General features: G+C 34.5%; 3 protein-coding genes and 1 long non-coding RNA gene across 4 annotated transcripts in view; 3 read left to right on the forward strand and 1 right to left on the reverse strand.

Annotated features, from left to right (window-relative positions):
• On the reverse strand, nucleotides 10,115-11,612 carry LOC104723898 (serine/threonine-protein kinase OXI1-like). Its single transcript, XM_019232403.1, has one exon. It carries the CDS (start codon nucleotides 11,572-11,574, stop codon nucleotides 10,444-10,446), a length of 1,131 nt encoding a protein of 376 aa, XP_019087948.1. The 5' UTR covers nucleotides 11,575-11,612; the 3' UTR covers nucleotides 10,115-10,443.
• LOC104723900 (putative quinone-oxidoreductase homolog, chloroplastic) lies at nucleotides 15,787-19,356 on the forward strand. Its single transcript, XM_010442339.2, has 4 exons — nucleotides 15,787-15,965; nucleotides 17,989-18,130; nucleotides 18,320-18,411; nucleotides 18,515-19,356. Exons 1-4 carry the CDS (start codon nucleotides 15,900-15,902, stop codon nucleotides 19,202-19,204), a joined length of 990 nt encoding a protein of 329 aa, XP_010440641.1. The 5' UTR covers nucleotides 15,787-15,899; the 3' UTR covers nucleotides 19,205-19,356.
• Nucleotides 16,827-17,874, forward strand: LOC104723899. Its single transcript, XR_757447.2, has 4 exons — nucleotides 16,827-17,007; nucleotides 17,135-17,276; nucleotides 17,465-17,556; nucleotides 17,660-17,874. It is a non-coding gene; the product is annotated as an uncharacterized LOC104723899 (long non-coding RNA).
• LOC104723901 (serine/threonine-protein kinase MHK) overlaps nucleotides 20,389-20,832 on the forward strand; it is a 4,451-nt gene continuing 4,007 nt past the window's right edge. The window contains exon 1 of the mRNA XM_010442340.2: nucleotides 20,389-20,544. The gene's annotated coding sequence lies outside the window, so the exon portion shown is untranslated. The remainder of the gene's footprint in view (nucleotides 20,545-20,832) is intronic.

Here is a 20,832-nt window from a genome sequence, read left to right on the forward strand (position 1 = left end):
TAATGGGCCTCATGTCTTCTCACTAGGCCCGTGAGCCCATCCATATCCGACGGTCGGTTTGTTATGTCCGGGAGGTTTTAAAGACTTGTTACCGTCTCTACAAATCACCACATAATTTTTCTCTGTGTTTTGTCCTCACTCGCACAGTTCCAACAGTCACTTCACGGAAGGTCACCCATCCTGAGACTACTCCAGTATAACCACGCTTAACTGTAGAGTTTTCTCAGGATCTTTGACCGAAAAGATAAGTGCACTTTGGTGACATAGGTGGCCAAATCAATTCTTTTAAACCTCTCTGCATGCTAAAACGACCCGACCCGTTTTTTTAATAATAATAATAATTAAACTAGTGGTCTGATATCCACTAGCCACCTAACCACATCCAAACAAAACAGCGGAAAATAACCAACAGATACCAATATCCAATAACCAATAATTAATAAACCAATAATTCAATAGCAGTATTAAACAAACCAACAGAAACATAAAACATCAAATAAGCAACCTAGCAATGTTCTACTAACTCAACTCTAGCAACCTAACAGAAGCTAGACAACAACCAATCGAGCAATAGAAAATCCTCCTCTTCATTGCCTTGATTCCACGATCACATTTTGCCTTTACCTGCACCACAAAGTCAAATTGAAATGCATGAGTATTTTTTAAACACTCAGTGAGGCAATTCTCCCATCTACTGGGCTATACACACAAGCAACTGAGATTCCAATGTTAAAAAATCAACAAACACACACACAAACCAGTGAAACAAGTATCATTTGCTCGCTGGAAGGGAGGTGTCGACCAACACCAGCCCAGTGTCGAACGACACCAGCCCAGTGTCGAACGACACATACAATTGGTGTTGACCGACACTACCCCACAATGTCGATAAATAATGCTCCTTGGTGTCGACCGACATCCACCTGGTGTCGATCGACATTGACTCCGCAAACGCGATCTGCTCGAAGCCGAGAGTCAAATCTTGCTTCTCTTCATCTCCAATTCGTCCAAAACTCGACCAACAGCCACATAAACTTGTAGGAACCCTATAGCTACCATAACAAGCAACAAAACACCACATACAACACATAACAAGCAAGACAAGGGAAATCTCAGGATTAGATCAGCCATGGTCATGCACTCACCTCTTTTGCAGGAAGTTCTGACCCAAACTTACGCCCAAACACTCCTAACAAGTTTCTATCACCCTCCTAGCTTCAGATCTATCAAGAATAGCCAGCTATCTTCCCAAAAGCTTCTAACCTCTCAAGAACACTCTTCTCCCTCTATTTCTCTCTAAACGGCGAATGACTCTCTTTTTCCACTACCTAGATCGAGTTTTCCTTTAAATAATCCAGTTATAAAGTTTCACTTAAACCAAACCGACCCAAATCGACAATCTGAATCAATCTGGTCAACCCTGAAATTGTTGGTGTCGACCGACACTACGCTGGGTGTCGATCGACACCCATCCCAAAAACCCAAAAATTGGTTCACGGATGTTACACATGTCACCAAAGTGCACTTGTCTTTTCGGGGACTTGCGGAGAGGTTTAAAAGAATTGATTTGGCCACCTATGTCACCAAAGTGCACTTATCTTTTCGGTCAAGGGTCCTGAGAGAACTCTAGAGTTAAGCGTGACTTGAGCTGGAGTAGTCTTAGCATGGGTGACATTTTCGGAAGTGATTGTCGGACCTGTGCGAGTGAGGACAAAACACAGGAAAAGATCATGTGATAATTTGTAGGGACAGTATCAAGTCTTTAAAATCTCCCAGACATAACAAACTGACCGTCGGATATGGATGGGTAGTGAGAAGACGTAAGGCCCATTCAGGAAGGTGGGCCCATGGATTGGAATTGGACATGGAGCCCACTAAGAGGTGGCGGTCGGGGCGCTACATGAAGAAGGCTAGCTAAACATCAGCTTGAGCGTGAAAAATTATGGAGAGAAGTAATTGTTGATATGTTAGAAGATTTCTCTGAAGGAGAAAGGGCAGATTTGGTGAAATCACAAATCCTAGTACTATAGCAACACCAAAGGAAGAATGTCTTGGATTACGACGTTTTTGAGAATTGGTTTGCTCAACACAAAGAGAAAAGCTTTACATCGTGTTAATAAGGACAGTCATTATTATATGAGAATTGGTGTTCTGTAAAGGATTGTGGAAGTTTGATTTTAGGACATTATGGAAGGTCTTCCTAAAGTTGAAGAATGCCTTCCTAAAAGTTATGAAATCCTTCCTAAATTTTTAAAAAAATGTGTTTTAAATCTTTTTATATGTGTTTTATCTTATTGTATCACATATTACTCCATTAGTGATGTATAATGAATTGATTTTGTGCACATATTGGTGTTTTACAATAAATATAGCAAATAAGAATTTCCAACATGATGTTTTAGGAAAACCATCCTAAACGTCAATGACTCCTTCCTAAATTTCAAAGAGTTCTTCCTAAATTATAAGTAGACTACTTATCTTATGTAACACAATCTACTTTAACATAATCACTAAGCACATTTGTTCAAAAAATGGTAGGCGTGAATTCATGTTTATGAAGGATACCGGTTATACATTTGGTGACATCTCTTTCAATATAATCTTTCAACTATTATTTTTATTAAGATCATTCTGAATTTCAAGGAGTTGTTCATGAACATTATTGATTCATTCCTAAATTTGAAAAAATGTGTTTCTAAATCTCTATTTTTATGTGTTTTGCTTTAATGTGTCAAATATTAGTAGATTACTTCATTAGTGAAGGGTAATGATTTTATTTTTGTGCACATTCTGATGTTAGGAAATCTTTTTTTTTATGAACGACATCCTAAATTTCAAGGAATCCTTCCTGAATTTCATAGAATTTTTCCCAAATTTCAATCCGTCCCGAGTTTCATAAAATCCTTCCTTAATTTCCAATAATTTTTCTAGAAGTTCAATCACAATTAAAGCAAAGTGCTAACAGAAATATGTGACACTATTATGATGCATACAAGTACCAAAACAATCTAAAAATGTTTCACAAGTTCCATACATGTCTAAATAATAAATAAAGTAAAAATGGATCACATAGCTTGAAAAAATCTCCAATCTCTATTTCCTGCGGTAAAATGGAATTTTTATCAGAGAATATGTTTCAGGAAAGTCTTCCTGGATTCTCAACAATGCTTCCTAAATTTTGAAATGTGACTAAGAAACACATCAATATACGAGCAACAACATTAAACAACACACAAGCAATAATCAATAAAGATGAAAACATGGTTTTGCCTAAGTGATTCCAAACCAAATTTTTGTTTAACTTGATATTATTCTCTCGCTCTTCAACCTTTGTTACATGCTTTTGCCTAAGTGATTCCAAAGCATTCCTTTGTTTTACCAGAACCAGTCATCGCAGCTCCAAGCACATCTTTTCCCTCTATCAATGGTGAAATTGCTTTAGTTTGTATCTACAAAAAGTGTTAGAATTATACAAATTTAAATTATCGTCACTGTTCTTAAAAAGTAAAAAATTGAGAAGAAGAAAACATCATATCCAATTACAAATTGGTTGTAACCTGAGTCAAGCGTTGGAAACTCATCTCCTTGATACTTTTTAAAGTGTTATCAGATAAGTTCAATGACTCAAACGTTTACTATTTGGTAGTCTCCTTTTAGCAAATTCTACAAGATCCGTCACCGAATCATTCACTGCCTCCGCATTTTCACCATGCGCAGACAATCCAAAACTCAACTTCAAACTAGCGTAACTCTTTTCTCCGAAATCAAACATTGGTTTCCCGGATTCAACCCGGTACCCAAACATATGAACTCGGATCCCCGAACTCATGTCATCAGTAAAGACGTTGTATCAGAGCAGCAAAACTCTTTGATTCCTTCGAGAGCGTACAATTGATTAGCAACCAAACAATACTCCATACGCAATAGCGATGAAAGCAATGATTACAAGGAATGAAGGATTACAACGATTACAAGGAACGACAGAAGATGCGAATAGATGATGGAACAGAAATTGTAGAACTGAAGACTCCGGTGAAAAGGAACGATGGAGGAGGTGGTCTTCGGCAATGAGAACACTGCAACGACAAGAGATCGAAGATTTTAATATATGATATTTTAGATTTTTTTCAAAATTAAAATATTTATTTATACTATATTTTGTGCTAGTTTTGAAATTTTTGAGAATGTGTGTTAGTTTTGGAACAAAAACTTAAAATAATGCAATATATGAGAATCCCCCATTTAAATTTATGATAAAAATTTAATAATCAAAAAAAATTTAAACCATAATAAGTGACAGGTAATATAATTTTTTTTCGGTACGAAAATTCAGACAAACATAAAAAGACAAAAGAAAATAATTAAAACTGAGCAAACAAATCAAACATATTTCGGTTAATGGATTTAGAAACTACTCTCTGAAAATGACTTTTTATGTTATGTCTTTTTTTTGTTATTTTGTGTAAAAAATGGAGTTTAAAAAGGAAAAATTGGCGCAGAGCATCTAAAATCACCCGACCGACCATGAATCCCAGGACGTCTGAGTTTCAAAAACAAACCCACAAATGGTTTTTGACCTTACGCATGTCACTCTGGTATCGTCCTAAATCTTATTTGGCCTTATTCAAACAAACTGATTCATACTAAAAAAACAATTCTGGTCACGAGAGTTTGACCAAGGATCACTTTCTTTGATTGTTGGAAAGTTCATGGGTTCACCTAAATTAATGAGCATGCGCAAGGTCAAATTCCACTGTGTAAAATATTTTAAAACCTCCTTCGGACCTCTTTTGTTTTTTTTTTTTTCCTGTGCAACCCACCTCCTTAATTAGTTACATGTGTAGTCCATTGCTTTTACTTAAAAACCAGAGTTTGGAGTTGAAACTCGTACATAACCGTGGACCGAGGATCATAGTCTATGCTCACTATTTATTTATTTTATATTTTTTGTCAAAGAGCTTTTTTTTTTTTGTGCTAAATTGTAAATATTTCATTGATAATGAAAAAAGTTTAGGTTACATACCTATAAATACGGTTTCATGGCAAAAAAAAGTAAAAACATAGAAGCATAAGATGATAATTAAATCAAGTTTTCTGTCCATCTATTTAACCAAGCAATGAAGCGATGCCGTTTTTGTTGTCCTTCCCGGATGAGTTGCAGAAAGAGAAGGAGATTTGCAGATTGTAAAACACTTACTTGCGACAATTAGCTCTAGAAGCCTTTCGCAGGAGGTCCGAGACAGAGCCGTCAACAGTGAAAACTCCAAATCATCGATAACATACTCTCCCTGCGTCATGTGAGATCGATTCTTCGTTTCAATCAATGAGCTATCCCTGAAACGGAACCTCACAAGCCAAATTAAGCAAATGGTGCAAGCTCCCCCTACCAAGTTCATTCCCCGAAGTCAGCAGCGCAGAGCAAAATAAGACCATCCATAACCACACCAGAAGCCATTAGCCCTACTAGCTCCTCTATATCACAATCAAGACGCAGGGCAGAAGCGAGTACTCAAAGCAAAGCAATCTTTAAACAAAGGCAATAACAACAGGAAGCCACGACAAAGAACAGGCCTTGAACTAAACCGAAGAATTGATATACCTGCGAAGTTCTCAAAAGGAGAGGGGAGCTAGCTACCACCGATAACTAAAACCTCAACTTATCAAAAACCACGACAGCTACCCAAAGGAGCCATATAGCATCTGGTTCGACGAGGGAACTTGACCAGCCACGAGAAAACACGCTCCTAATAATTCTGCTATTGTCCTCAAGCAAAAGATGCCAACAGAGACGTACTTCTCCTAAATTGTCAAAGCTCGACGAAAAATAGATGAGACAAACAGCTTCCAATAGTAGCCATGCTCTGAAACCTATGCGAAGGAGGAACAGAAAAGAGTTATTGACGAGCTTTTTATTTGTTCCTTAAATATTTGTTTGAATTTTTTGCTGTATGTTGTTCACAAGAGTAATTGATGAACGACTTTTCGAAATTATAAACTACCACAAGGTAGTAAATCAAACAAAACCAATACATAACTATTTGAGGTAAGCTAAACGAACCAAAATAATCAAAACCGACCGATGATAAAAGAAAAAGTAGAAACGATTAATCAAGATATTAAGCATTGAACGTGGGCAATAATATTTATAATGATAGACTACTATTCAACTCAAGATAATAGGATCACATAATCAAACTCATTCATAAGACAATGAATCATACAATTTAGACTAATCCATACGTCCGTCTCCAATGTATACGAGATTAACATTAATCAAAGTTGGTTTCATTCTAGTCATTATTCGGCCTATTTCATTGAATAGCTTCGAGACACAAAATGTCTAAAATCTACAATTTACGTATCTAGATATAAACACTCCATATTGAAAGAGAGAAACAAGGGACATACATAATTAAAACGATCAATTGATCCGGCCCGTTACGTAACTCGACTCACTGTTACATAGGTGCAGGAACCCTGTATATATATATATAAGATAAAATGAAAGCCCGGTATATATATAGGATTCGAAAGTACATTTAACAGAAAATGATAATTGTATACTATAATCAATACAATAAAAGTACTATGTTTTTATCTAGAGCTTGACACGTCAGATTTTAAATTCAAGCATATGCTGACACCTCGTTTAAATTGAATAGCAAATCAAAATATAACAATTAATACACCTAACCAAAAATGCCAACGTGTAAATATCAAACCGAAAAAAACCAAAATATCTTTTATGTTCTAAATTGGCCGAAGAAGAGGAAGATCAATTTAGAATCATATATTCGCCTCAAACATAGAGAAGATCTCGAAGCTCTGAGACAGAGACGGAGACATAGGATCATTGAGGAAACAGAGAGGAACACATAGTAACCAAAATGGATCTCAAGAGAATCGAATGATAGGTTCCTCTTCAAAGCTAAGAGTATTGCTCAAAGAACAACAAGATTGATGTTTGTTTGGGTAGTTTAGACTACCTCTTTTTGTCTTTTTCATTGATTTAAATAGAAGAAAGTACAACTGCATATCGTAATGGAATCATCACGATTCCTACGACTTAGGGAATGGGAAAGTGGTTGAATGCCCCCTTATAAAGTGGATGACCATTTCAACTTATTTGCAGACTGAATCCATGTTCGGTTCGAAAACAGAAACTTGATATGCAGTTGCAATCCAATAGAAAAACAACGATTAAGGGTAAAAAGATACCTGACACAAGAAGAATGGGCTATCCCTGAAGCAAAGGGTAAACCATGGAGACTCCATTTCTACTGTTTGTTTTAGCACAAACACAAGCTTATATCACTTGCTCTTTTTTGAAAATGAGTGACTGAGCTAATCTCTGTTTCAGTGTTTTGAGTGGGTTTCTCAAAGTGGGGCTTTGGTTATTTTAGTGCGCTGTTAGGAAGTTGGTTTTGATCTTGAAGTTATTAAGTTAGACTTGGGATTAGTTATTGAATCGTATTCATGAGATCGTAAACGGATTTTTATTTTTATTTCTTTAAGTTAAAAACTGGAGTTGTTATTATTAAATTGTTAGTTCGGTTTAGTTTAATATTGAAATGAGCAACGCTATTTTCCAAAACTTAATTAAAAGTATAAAATATGAATTTTATGTGTTTACGTTATATGTGTTTTAAAAAATGTGTTTACAAAAAAAAATGATAGTAAAAATGGAGTTGTTATTATTAAATTGTTAGTTCGGTTTAGTTTAATTATTGAAATGAGCAACGCTATTTTCCAAAACTTAGTTTAAAGTATAAAATATGAATTTGATTTGTCTACATTATATGTGTTTTAAAAAATGTGTTTACAAAAAAATTATATTAAAAATGGAGTTGTTATTAATTATTAAATTGTTATGGTTTAGTTTAATTATTAAACTGAGCAGAACTATTTTCCAAAACTTAGTTAAAAATAGAAAGTATGAATTTGATGTGTCTATAGAATGTGTGTTCTTTTAAAAATATGTTTACAAAAAAAATTATATTAAAACATAATATTGTGCATTGTTATGCTCATATATGTGGTTGGTGTTCTTCAAAAATTGTCTTATAAGGGCATTAGCCAGTGTGAGTTATTTTTAATAGTGATTTGTACTCTTTAGCTTTATGAGAAGGAGCTGTTTAAATGTCTGCCTATATATGTTGATCTATTTGGAAAATATTAAATTTATAATGATTGTCTCTAGGTTGATGAGCTGTGATGAGAAAGTTATCAGACTAAAATTATAAACAACACTAGATTTTCACCCGCGATACACCGCAGGGCAATTTTTTCTTAAACTAAAACTTTTAAATTTTAAGTTGTAATTGTTTGTTGATTTTTTTTAGTGTTTGAGATCGTATAATTGTATTTAGATTGTTTATTTTAGGGTTAATTCATGGAATATTACATGATATTTGTTTTTTTACATAACCGTAATTTAATTAATTTAATTAAAATTTTAAATCTTCTAATATTGATGGTGTTAATAATATAATAACATGATGCATACAGAATTAATAATATTTTAATTTATATTTATGTCAACTCAAATCCGTCCTGCTATATAACCCGCCACATGATATATTATAGTTTTTGTTTTCATAAAATATTATAATTTATGTTTCCATAAAATATTATAGTTTCTGTTTCCATAGAATAGAAGCAAAGAATTCAAAAAACAATAGAAGGTGTCATTAATATATTATAGTTTCTGTTTCCATAAAATATTGATTGTAGTATTGTGTTAGGAATGGAATGTAAAATATTAAGGAAACAAAATATGATGTTATGTTATTTTGGGAAATTTTCTAGGGATTAAAATTGTAAATAATTTTTTAAAATAACTATAACTAAAGGGCATAATACAAAATGTACTTCAAAAATATTAATATAGATATAAAAAATAAATATAATAAGGAAATTATAAAAAAACAAATCGCGGCGTAGCGCGGATAGTATCTTAGTATTCTTAAAGATTGCAAATTAACTTCAATTCTTTATTTTTTTTGGTCAATTTTAATTTAAAGAATTGTCATGAAGATTATTATATTCTCCAAGACTCCAACCATAATGAAAATCGAGATCTTAGCATATATAAGTATTCTTCTTTTATTAAAACGATTTTTACGAGAATATATATCATACAAAAATATTTGGGTCAGGATGACTATGTTTGATATATGTTCCAAATCGTGTGGTACTTTGTTGTGTCTCTAGGCTCTTTACACCTACGATACTCTCAACTCGTTAGTCATCCCTTAATACAAGTCTTTTTCGGCTAGTTTCTGAAATTGGTTATAAACCAATCACGTTATTTTCTTCTTTGTTTTCAAATTTACTCATCAGTTGGGCTAATTTGAGAAGAATGAGTTTGTGGACTCCATTGCAACTTATTTTAATATAAATTTCATTTAGAAAAACATGTGAATGACAACAATTTTTTTTTTTTTTTATAATTCAGGGTAAATCTCCAGGCTTATGGAGGGGCCCGAGACTAATCTCTAAGGGAGGTGCAGCCCACGGATAGATCCTCTTTCCAGGTATTCAAATGGGCCGTAAGCAAGAGCTCATATCCATGTAAGTAGCAATTCCGCATCTAGAGAGAATTGATTCCTGACCTGAACTAACAGGGCAATCTTTCCAACCATATGGGAACCACTAGCCCACCACCATGTGGTTAACTCTCTCTCTTGAATGCATGCCATTGTGAAACAAATCACACAGCTTTGGTTGAGGAAATATTTTGTGGACAAAAATACTAAACACACCAAACACTTCATTCATCTCTCTTGTCATCTACTAATTACTATCATCACATGGTTCCTCTAGTTACATATATAAAGAATAATCAGTTAGACTCTTCGAGTGTTCATATTTGCTATCTTTAATCTTGTATATTTTTTATTTTATTTTTAAATGTGTAATGAGTTACATGCTTTGTTATCAAATACTATTCCAATAATTTATAAATACTTTGTGCCAAACTTAGTCAATAAAATAGTAAAATATTGACTTTCACATATATGATACAAAGAAACCGAATTAACACGTTTAAGTTTCAACTTTCAACATTAGTGACATAATAATAACAATTCAACGATTAACAACTACCTAGATTGGTATTGTGATTATTGTTATAGTATAGTCTAATAGTCAGATAGATGGCTCTAAATCATGGTCATCATAATTGAGAAGTAGACAAAAGGAGGAAGTAGGTCCATTATCAAACTCCAAGTGAATATTGATGATGCCACCGCCAAAACTGTTCAATTACATCTTCTGTTTCTTCACTTTTCCTTCTTTTAGTCCCTGCCTTCTCTAAGCCACCCAACTCTTTTAAACAAAGTGTTCTCATGAAGAGTTGGCATAGTATTCTACATGTAATCGAATATTCTATATATGTATTTGTTCAATCATCGACATCAATATTTCTAAAATAAATTAAAACTAAAATACATTAAAGTTACCATTATTAATCTGATCATTAGTTTTCATATTACTATTGTCAGTAAATATGTCATGTACGAATTTCTCCACGTCGATTTTGGAAATCTCATAGTTTTCCGGCGCCGGAATATAAGGTGGTCGTGATACCTTAACCACCAAATCCCAATCCAACCCTCTGAAGAAACCGTGTCCCTTGATTCCTTCCACATTGATCCTACGGCTAGGATCTTTCTCCAACAGTTTTCTTACCAAGTCTCTTAACGTCGTCGTTTCTCCGACCAAACTCGGCGGTTCACTTAATATCTTAAAAAATGTCTCTTTCCTGTTTGATCCCCTAAACGGCGTCGCTCCGTACAACATCTCATACAACACCACTCCTAACGACCACCAATCTACGGCGAAGTCGTGGCCATTCCCGGCGATTACCTCCGGAGCGACATATTCCTCGGTTCCGACGAACGAATTCGACTTCTCACCTGACGACTCAGACTCCGAAGATCTCGAAACCGAGTCGTCCGGGGAGATTCCGGAGTTACAAAAACCCGAGAATGCGAAGAAGGACCGTTCTTCTTTCGTCGGCGACGGCGAAGAAGATCGCGGAGTTCTCGGAGGTAGATTCGTGGAAAGATCGAAATCCACAAGCATCAAATGACCATTTTCTTGAATCATCACATTATCCGGCTTCAAGTCTCTGTACACAATCCCTTGATTATGCAAATACTCAAGTGCGATCACAAGCTCCGCCGCGTAAAACTTTATAATCTCGTCGGAAAACATTTCTTCCGACTGTTTCTTCCTTAAAGAATTGAGATTTCTTCCAGGACAGTAATCTATCGCGTAGCCGACAACTTTATCAGTCGATAAAACACCGTGAAGACGTGGAAACAGAGGATGGTCGAACCGAGACAACACTCCTTGCTCGAAACTAACGCGTCGGTACTCATCATCTTTGGCCTCCTTTGTCTCGATTGATTCTCTTAGTATGACTTTTAAAGCAAGCCGTTTGCTATCGGCTTTTACGAGGAACACAACTCCTTTAGATCCACGGCCAAGGGCTGAGAAAACTTCGAGATTGTCGAAGTTTAGAGTCGGGATCTGATGATTCTCCGGTGGTGAGATGTGGTTGCTCATCGCCGGGATTCTCAAGAGTTTTTTTTTTTTAGTTTCGATTGTTTTTGTGGTTTAATATTCTTTGGTTCTCTTTAAGGCAGTTTTTATAGGAAAAAGAAAAGCTTACGCTATCTTAAGCCAAATGGCAGTTGACAGTAATCAATTATATGCTTTGTTTAATGTATGTCAAATGTTTTTGTACCTTGTTGTAAACTCAGACCTTACTTTTGGATTTTAATAAAGTCATTGGAAAGAAAAAAAAAAGAAGAAAAGCTTACGCTATAAAAGGCGCCTCGTATATATTTTGTTTCTTTGCCGGGTAAGACATAATTTATCTTAACGTTACTTTTACCATTTTTTTTTTTTAACTCAACGTAAATCCTCGTGCCTATGGAGGGGCCCGAGACTAATCTCTGGGGAGATGTAGCTCATGGATAGACCCTCTCTCCAGATATTCAAATGGGTTGTAAGCAAGGGTTCATATCTATATGGCTACATAGTAAATAAATAGCAATTCCGCATCTGGGGAGAATTGATCCCTGACCTGGACCAATAGGGCAACTTTTCCAACCAGATGTGAACCACTAGCCCACCACCATGTGGTTAACTTTTACCATTTTACTACTACTCGAATCACACACATTAAAAACACTTTAACGTCAAAATATCAAATACGTATATTTATTTTGAAACGTCGTCATTGTTTGCGTTTGCTCTTAAGTTATTGTTTAATATATAAATTTCACATTCTAAACCCCTAACCAAAAAAAAAATTCACATTCTAAAATAACAAAGAATTCCACAAAAATACACAATTATCTATGCATTACTTTCAAAATTCACATAACTTTTGTAAAAAAAAAAACGCTAATCTCTTAAAACAATATGAGTGAAGTGAGATTAACAAACAAGATCCTTAAAAATCGGTTTTATTATATTTTAAAAATAATATAAATAAATGGTGTATTTTTTTTTTTTTACAATCAAATAAATGGTGTATTTTTTTTATAGCTAACAAAGCATCCTAAGAAAGCTTTGTAGCACGGTTCCAGACTTCCAGTCGATCAATAGTATCGTACAAAGACAAAAAAAAATTAACTCAGAAGTGATTTTATTCTTTCATGGAGTTTACGCGGATATTGAGTTAATTAACAAGAAAATTATAAGTAAACCTAGCAACAAGCCTACAAAAATATTGAAGATAAATACAGACTAAGAATAGAACACATTACCCATCCCAGCCTAAATCAACTTCATCAATTACCGAGTTGCATTTTTAAAAAGGCCTCTACAAGCGGCAAGGAAGGAAGTAAGTAATGGAACGAATGGTTCTTCCAATGAACGAGCTGCACCATTGCACCAACAATCAAAGCTGGGAACATACGTTTAGATCCTAGGAGGTGAGTGGGATTAAGACAAAAACAACAACAAAAGAAGGACATGACAAACTCATTAAGGGTTATTGAACGTAGGTAGGATTTTGATTGAGTTTGGAATTGTAAATAAATTTGGTGTTATTCAATCTATCTATATATACATTTTTTAAGTACATTTTGAGTTCAACCTTTTCATTTTTACTTATTTAAAAACTTATTTACAAAGTTAATCTCTAAAAAATTTCCACAAATAGCATTACTTCAGATTTTATTTCTTAAATATTTTACATACCATTCCAACTAAAAAAATACAGCATAATCAATATGGAAACATAAACTATGATATATTTAACCACACCACTTGTTGTGTATTGAAAATATTATATCTTTGAATCCTTTGTAAATAAAGAAAACAACAATTTGATTCCTATTTTGTTTTCAAAAACCTGTGAGTTTTGATTCTTAACGTAAGAAGAAGTTCGATTCACATTTATTTAAATATTATAATTAATATATATAAACTTAATAAAATTTTAAAATATTACGAATACGTAAAATTATAATATGGTTATATAATAGATGGGTTATAAAGTGGACATGTTGAAATTAATAAAATATTATTAAATTTATTCTAACACGGATTAAATCCTCATTTTATTATTTGTCAACAATATTAATTTTAGAATATTTAACATATAAAAATTAAGTTGATTTAACTAAGAATGTGTAAAATAATTAAATCATTAGAAAAATGTGACTTAATCATAGCGTATAAATAACTTACTATATATATTTAGATCTCTTATTTTTTTGTTATAATACTTAAAAATCAAAATAGAATTTCAAACACTAAATAAAACAAACTAAATATAACAAACACATGGTCGTGAAATATATTACGGGTTAAAAAATTAATATAAATATTTAGCCGTACAAATGGTCAGGAAATTTAGTTATTCATCTATTTGGAAAAACATCCAATATTTAACAAACAAATACAATATAATTATAAATAATAATAAAAATTATATACACGCGGTGTACCGCGGGTTAAAATCTAGTTATGTATATTATATATTCTTTTTGAATTCTACTCTTACTCAATACTAACTACTAAGATAATTTTATTGGCAATGTGATTTGATTATAATTTAACACAAAAAGTGGAAAGCGATTTTCACCTTTTATGAAACGAATCTATCAAATACTTTTAAATAAGAGTACATAGTTTAAGTGAAGTGACCTTAGTGCAGTGACAAATAGTAAGTCTTTAATGCACAAAGCACCATCACACTTGGGATCGAGTCCCGCTCTCTACGAATGTAGGGATTTGGCTAATGGATCGGTCAGTTGTAGTCCAATGGTTGACCAAAAAAAAAAGAGTACATAGTTTAATAGATTTATAAATTCTTCCAAATTCAATTAAAAAAAATCCTTAGTTCAATAACCCCTAATTTTTTTAAATTCATATAAATTTAGTCATTACTTTCCTAGTTATTGAAAACTTAAAATCAATGGCTAGTGAAATCAAAGCCTAACCCATGATGGTTGAAACTCATCAGATGGCTACATGTCATCAATTCGCACCCCTAACATCAACATACTTGAGGTGACGTGGCAACACTATAATCAATCTTTTTTTATTTATCTTATAATATCATACCGCTTTTACCCCTTAAGCATCTCATCGCGTAAAAAGATCAAAAACTTACCCTAGGCGTTCGGCCAAACCCGATCAAACCGAACCGGACAACCCGATATTTTCGGTTATTGGTGTAAACCGAAGAAAGTAAGGGTAACCGTTCGGTAAAATGTATTTGAGATTTCGGATTTTGGTTCGGTTCGGTTCGGTAATCGGAACCGATCGGTTTCCTTCAAACCGAGATTTTGCAGCCATATATAAGGCTAATAATTAGTCACAACCCTAATTTTTTTTGTTCTTCTTCTTTAGCTGCCGCTTGGGAACTCGATCCATAAACTTCAATCATTCATCTTCTCCTCTCCTCCGATGTAATCATAATCATCAACACACCTCTTTTCCTACATTAATTCATCATCTTCAACATCCTCTTTCATTCTCTCAAATCTCAATCATAGTTAAGAAATGAGCCTTTTTACAGAGATTCAATCCATAACCACAAATTTCTTAAGGGGTAAGCTCTTCTTCTTTCTCCTTAATTCTACATTTGATCCTTTCCTCTCTAAGCTCTTTCTATGTATTGATAACTTCAGATTCAATTTGAAGAATTTTAGAGTTAGATTTTCAACTTCGAAATCAGAGATTATCTATTATTTGTTTAGATTTTCCTTTGTTTAGGGTGCTAGTGTTGTGTTTGTGTTCGTCATCTTTGTAAGACCTAAATTGTTGTTCTTTGTTGTTTGATGATTTTATTTTTACTGGTTTATGTAATCAATTTGTATGTGGTTTCGATGATTGCAGGTGAAAAATGGACGCCCAAAACCATCAATCTTCACCGTCTCAGATCATCATCGCACCGCAACCACAACTCGCCGCCACAACAACACCATGTCTCGAAAACCCTAATGTTTAATGGACCTGCCATTTAGACTTTGCAATTGTTTTCAGATTGGTTTAGTTGTTAATGGGATGGTTATCTGTTTAGGTCCATTATTTTAGCAGTTTGTAAATTTGTATTAAATTAAGTCCATTATCTTATTTTTTTATTTATTCGGTTTAAATTAACCGAATTAAAAAAAAATCGGTTTCAATTCGGAATTGATTTATAATCCTATAACCGACCCGATTAACTCGAGTACCAAACCAACCAAACCGAATTTAATTTCGGTTCTATTGGGTAAAAATTATAGAAAACCAAATTTATAGAAAACCGAACAATCCTACCCGAACAACCCGTTTCCGCCGAACGCCGAGCGCGATCAAAAACTCTCGAAGCACACCGTTGTTGTTGTTGTTGTTTCGGATTCAGAGATCGTCGTCATCGTTTACCAATGGCCGGGAAACTCATGCACGCTCTTCAGTACGATTCTTACGGCGGTGGCGCCGCTGGTTTGAAGGTTTTAATTCTCTCTCTCTCTCTCTCTCTCTCTCTCTCTCTCTCTCTTTTCCAAATATTCCATTATAACCTGCTGCGTTATTGCGATTCGATTCTCTCCGCTGATGTATCTTATTAGTGTCGCATGTGCGTATGATTCGTTGATTTTGAATCGTCGATTGGATTGGATTGGATTGGATTGCAGAGCTTACTAGATTACATGATGTATTGAGAATCATGTCTTCGTATTTGACATCTTACTTTGAAATCTTTCTTCTAGGGAACTTATGGGAAATTGCATACAGAGCTGTGAACATTTGGTAAAACTGTTAGTGTTAGTGATTAAGATTATGGTGTGAAGTTAGTTAGTCCTCTTCTCATATGCGGTGGATATGTGCATTTGTTTTCTGATTTAAAGGTGACATTTTTCTGTTTTTATTTTATTTTTTTGAGTAGTCTTCTTTGTTTTTGTTTGTGAGGCATTGTCGTATTTGTACTCTTTTGATTGATTAAAAAACGTGTGCTTATCTGAGTTATGTTTCCAGCATGTCCAAGTTCCTGTTCCATCACCCAAGAGCAATGAGGTTTTCCTGAAATTAGAAGCTACTAGTCTAAACCCTGTTGATTGGAAAATTCAAAAAGGATTGATCAGGCCTTTTTTCCCCCGCAAGTTCCCCTGCATTCCTGGTATTCTGATAGCTTTGAAGGTTTTAGTTTCTGTATAGAAGAAGAAAAAATTGTTATTTTGCTTAGAGGGGTTTGTTTGGGTGTACTTTCTCTTGTATGAGTTTTTGTACTAATTTTAAAGAAGACATATATATAGGCTTTCTAANGATTGGATTGGATTGCAGAGCTTACTAGATTACATGATGTATTGAGAATCATGTCTTCGTATTTGACATCTTACTTTGAAATCTTTCTTCTAGGGAACTTATGGGAAATTGCATACAGAGCTGTGAACATTTGGTAAAACTGTTAGTGTTAGTGATTAAGATTATGGTGTGAAGTTAGTTAGTCCTCTTCTCATATGCGGTGGATATGTGCATTTGTTTTCTGATTTAAAGGTGACATTTTTCTGTTTTTATTTTATTTTTTTGAGTAGTCTTCTTTGTTTTTGTTTGTGAGGCATTGTCGTATTTGTACTCTTTTGATTGATTAAAAAACGTGTGCTTATCTGAGTTATGTTTCCAGCATGTCCAAGTTCCTGTTCCATCACCCAAGAGCAATGAGGTTTTCCTGAAATTAGAAGCTACTAGTCTAAACCCTGTTGATTGGAAAATTCAAAAAGGATTGATCAGGCCTTTTTTCCCCCGCAAGTTCCCCTGCATTCCTGGTATTCTGATAGCTTTGAAGGTTTTAGTTTCTGTATAGAAGAAGAAAAAATTGTTATTTTGCTTAGAGGGGTTTGTTTGGGTGTACTTTCTCTTGTATGAGTTTTTGTACTAATTTTAAAGAAGACATATATATAGGCTTTCTAAATGTTAATGGAACCACCTTTGATATATTGTGTTTTTTAAACAGCTACTGATGTTGCTGGAGAGGTCGTTGAGGTTGGATCAGGAGTCAAGAATTTTAAGGCTGGTGACAAAGTTGTAGCGGTTCTTAACCATCTTGTGAGGGACAAGCTATTGCAGTTATTAATGTTGTAGCAGTTACTCTTATTAGATTGGAACTTTTAAACAAGAAAAAGTAACTTTTCTTTTTGGTTGTTTTCAGACTGGAGGTGGACTTGCTGAGTTCGCCGTTGCAAGCGAGAAACTGACCGTCAAGAGACCCCAAAAAGTGGGAGCAGCTGAAGCAGCCGCTTTGCCTGTGGCAGGTCTAACCGCACTCCAGGCTCTAACTCAGCCTGCGGGGTTGAAGATGGATGGTACAGGCAAGCAGGCAAACATCCTGATCACAGCAGCGTCTGGCGGGGTCGGCCACTATGCAGTACAGCTGGCAAAACTTGGGAANCTTCTTTTTTTTTGTTGTTGTGAGGCATTTTCGTATTGGTACTCTCTTTTGATGATTAAAACGTGTGCTTATCTGAGTTATATTTCCAGCATGTTCAAGTTCCTGTTCCATCACCCAAGAGCAATGAGGTTTTCTTGAAATTAGAAGCTACTAGTCTAAACCCTGTTGATTGGAAAATTCAAAAAGGATTGATCAGGCCTTTTCTGCCCCGCAAGTTCCCCTGCATTCCTGGTATTCTAATAGCTTTGAAGGTTTTAGTTTCTGTATATAAGAAGAAAAAATTGTTATTTTGCTTAGAGGGGTTTGTTTGGGTGTACTTTCTCTTTTATGAGTTTTTTTACTAATTTTTAAAGAAGACATATATATAGGCTTTCTAAATGTTAATGGAACCACCTTTGATATATTGTGTTTTTTAAACAGCTACTGATGTTGCTGGAGAGGTCGTTGAGGTTGGATCAGGAGTCAAGAATTTTAAGGCTGGTGATAAAGTTGTAGCGGTTCTCAACCATTTAGTAAGGGACACGCTATTGCGGTTATTAATGTTGTAGCAGTTACTCTTATTAGATTGGAACTTTTAAACAAGAAAAAGTAACTGTTCTTTTTCGTTGTTTTCAGACTGGAGGTGGACTTGCAGAGTTCGCCGTTGCAAGCGAGAAACTGACCGTCAAGAGACCCCAAGAAGTGGGAGCAGCTGAAGCAGCCGCTTTGCCTGTGGCAGGTCTAACCGCACTCCAGGCTCTAACTCAGCCTGCGGGGTTGAAGATGGATGGTACAGGCAATCAGGCAAACATCCTGATCACAGCAGCGTCTGGCGGGGTCGGCCACTATGCAGTACAGCTGGCAAAACTTGGGAACGCTCATGTAACCGCCACATGTGGTGCCCGTAACATTGACTTTGTCAAATCTTTAGGAGCTGATGAAGTTCTCGACTACAAGACTCCTGAGGGAGCCGCCCTCAAGAGTCCGTCGGGTAAGAAATATGATGCTGTAGTCCATTGTGCAAACGGGATACCGTTTTCGACATTCGAACCAAACTTGTCGGAAAACGGGAAGGTGATAGATATCACGCCTGGGCCTAGTGCTATGTGGACTTATGCGGTTAAGAAAATAACCATGTCAAAGAAGCAATTGGTGCCGCTCTTGTTGATCCCAAAAACTGAGAATCTGGAGTATATGGTAAATCTTGTGAAAGAAGGGAAATTGAAGACAGTGATCGACTCGAAGCACCCTCTGAGCAAAGCGGAAGATGCTTGGGCCAAAAGTATTGATGGTCATGCTACTGGGAAGATCATTGTCGAGCCGTAATAGTATTTTTTTCCCGTCTTATAACTGTCTGTGATAATAGAAGTTCAAAGTTTGTTTCCCGTTCACACATTGCTTTATGTTGTTTTGTTTAATATATAATATACCCGAGTACTGTATGTCGAAAATTATATAGCAAGAAACTTTGGATGAAATAGGTAGTTTTTGTTCTACCACATCGTTGAAAACTTGAAATTGTAGAGTTTGGATCGAATTGTATCAAACCTTATGGACCACTAGGGCTGTGATAATGATCCGAAACGAACCAAGATTTTGATTGTTCCAGTTCGGTTTTGGTTATGGGTTATTTTATTTATCAACTGATCAACTATCTGTGAAATTTAGTTTGGTTAACCGAGAACTTTGGTTAGTCTGGTTCGGTCCTCAATCAACCAATTTTTTTTATTTCTTTTTTTTTGACACCCAATTTTTTTTAATTTTGTTTGATTACAGGATTTATCGTTTCTACGGAAAATTAGACCATTTTTCTTAATAACCGAACTAACCAAACTATTCCAATCAAACCAAAATTATTCCACAATAACCGAAAAAGAGTATTAAAAAAAAATCAAAAAATTCGGTTGATATTGGTTTTAAATTTCAAAACCTAACCGAAAAACGGAAACAAAGAAACCGAAGTCCCAAGTGTTATATGGTTTTGCCATGAGCCAAAATTGTGAGGATAAAACAGACCCAACAACTTCGAAAGCCCAATTACTCCTTGATGACAAAAAAAGCCCACTAGCCTATCTGCGACCACGTCAATTCTTATCTTCAAAGACTTAGCAAGTGGAACCTTCCCGTAAATACAAGAGTAGTTCAAGGACCTTTTCGTCATTTCAAGAAAATCCACAAAATATTAATATCGCTCTTGAAGGGGACCACCGTTGCCTTCCCCACCACAACCAAGCATTTTCCTCCGTTTCTCTTTTTCCCTTAATTTTTTATTTTTTATTTTATTTTTCTAAAATAATATATCCAAAAACCCAAAAAAAATCAATAATTATCTTTTTCTTTAATATTTTTATTTCCTTAAAACTAATACTTTAATTTCAATTAATTAATCAAATTTTTTTTTTCCTTCTTCATCTTCTTCTTCAATATTTTTTCTTCTCTTTCTTTCTTCTCCCATGGCTTCCTAAGCAATCTGTTTTTTTTTTCTTTTTTTCTTTCTCTCTCTCTCTCTGTCTCTCACTTCACCTATAGAATTATCTCTCTTTTTTTTTTTTTATAGCTTCTGTTAATTTCATCTTCTCTAAAACATAAACGACATTGATGTTTCTTGTAATTTCTTCATCAGATCCTTTAATTCGTCTCCAATTCTGATTATCAACCCATCAATGGTGAGGAACAACTCTACTCGATCTTCTTAGATTTTTTTTTTCACTTTTTTCTTTCTTGAATGTTTTAGGTTTTGATAAAATTAATTAAATTTAATCTATAAAACTATTTACAAAGAAGAACTAATTGTAAAGATTATGTTTTTTTTTTAAATCTGTTATGTTCATATAAGCTTTTTTGTTTCTTCCATTAATGGAGCATAGGTCAGAAAAAACCTTTTTTTTTTGGGTTTTTGTGTTTTAATAAATCCGATTTGATTGTTTTTGTTTGTTTATATTTCTCAATTTCTG

The sequence above is a fragment of the Camelina sativa genome, chromosome 11 (genome assembly GCF_000633955.1).
Source record: "Camelina sativa cultivar DH55 chromosome 11, Cs, whole genome shotgun sequence".
NCBI classification, from domain to species: Eukaryota; Viridiplantae; Streptophyta; class Magnoliopsida; order Brassicales; family Brassicaceae; genus Camelina; species Camelina sativa.

Coding starts and splice junctions, on each gene's coding strand:
- LOC104723898 (XM_019232403.1), bottom strand. CDS start 11,574: ATGAGCAACCACATCTCACCACCGGAGAATCATCAGATCCCGACTCTA.
- LOC104723900 (XM_010442339.2), top strand. CDS start 15,900: ATGGCCGGGAAACTCATGCACGCTCTTCAGTACGATTCTTACGGCGGT. Junction 15,966..17,988: donor GTGGCGCCGCTGGTTTGAAG/GTTTTAATTCTC, acceptor TTATATTTCCAG/CATGTTCAAGTTCCTGTTCC. Junction 18,131..18,319: donor CAAGTTCCCCTGCATTCCTG/GTATTCTAATAG, acceptor TTTTTTAAACAG/CTACTGATGTTGCTGGAGAG.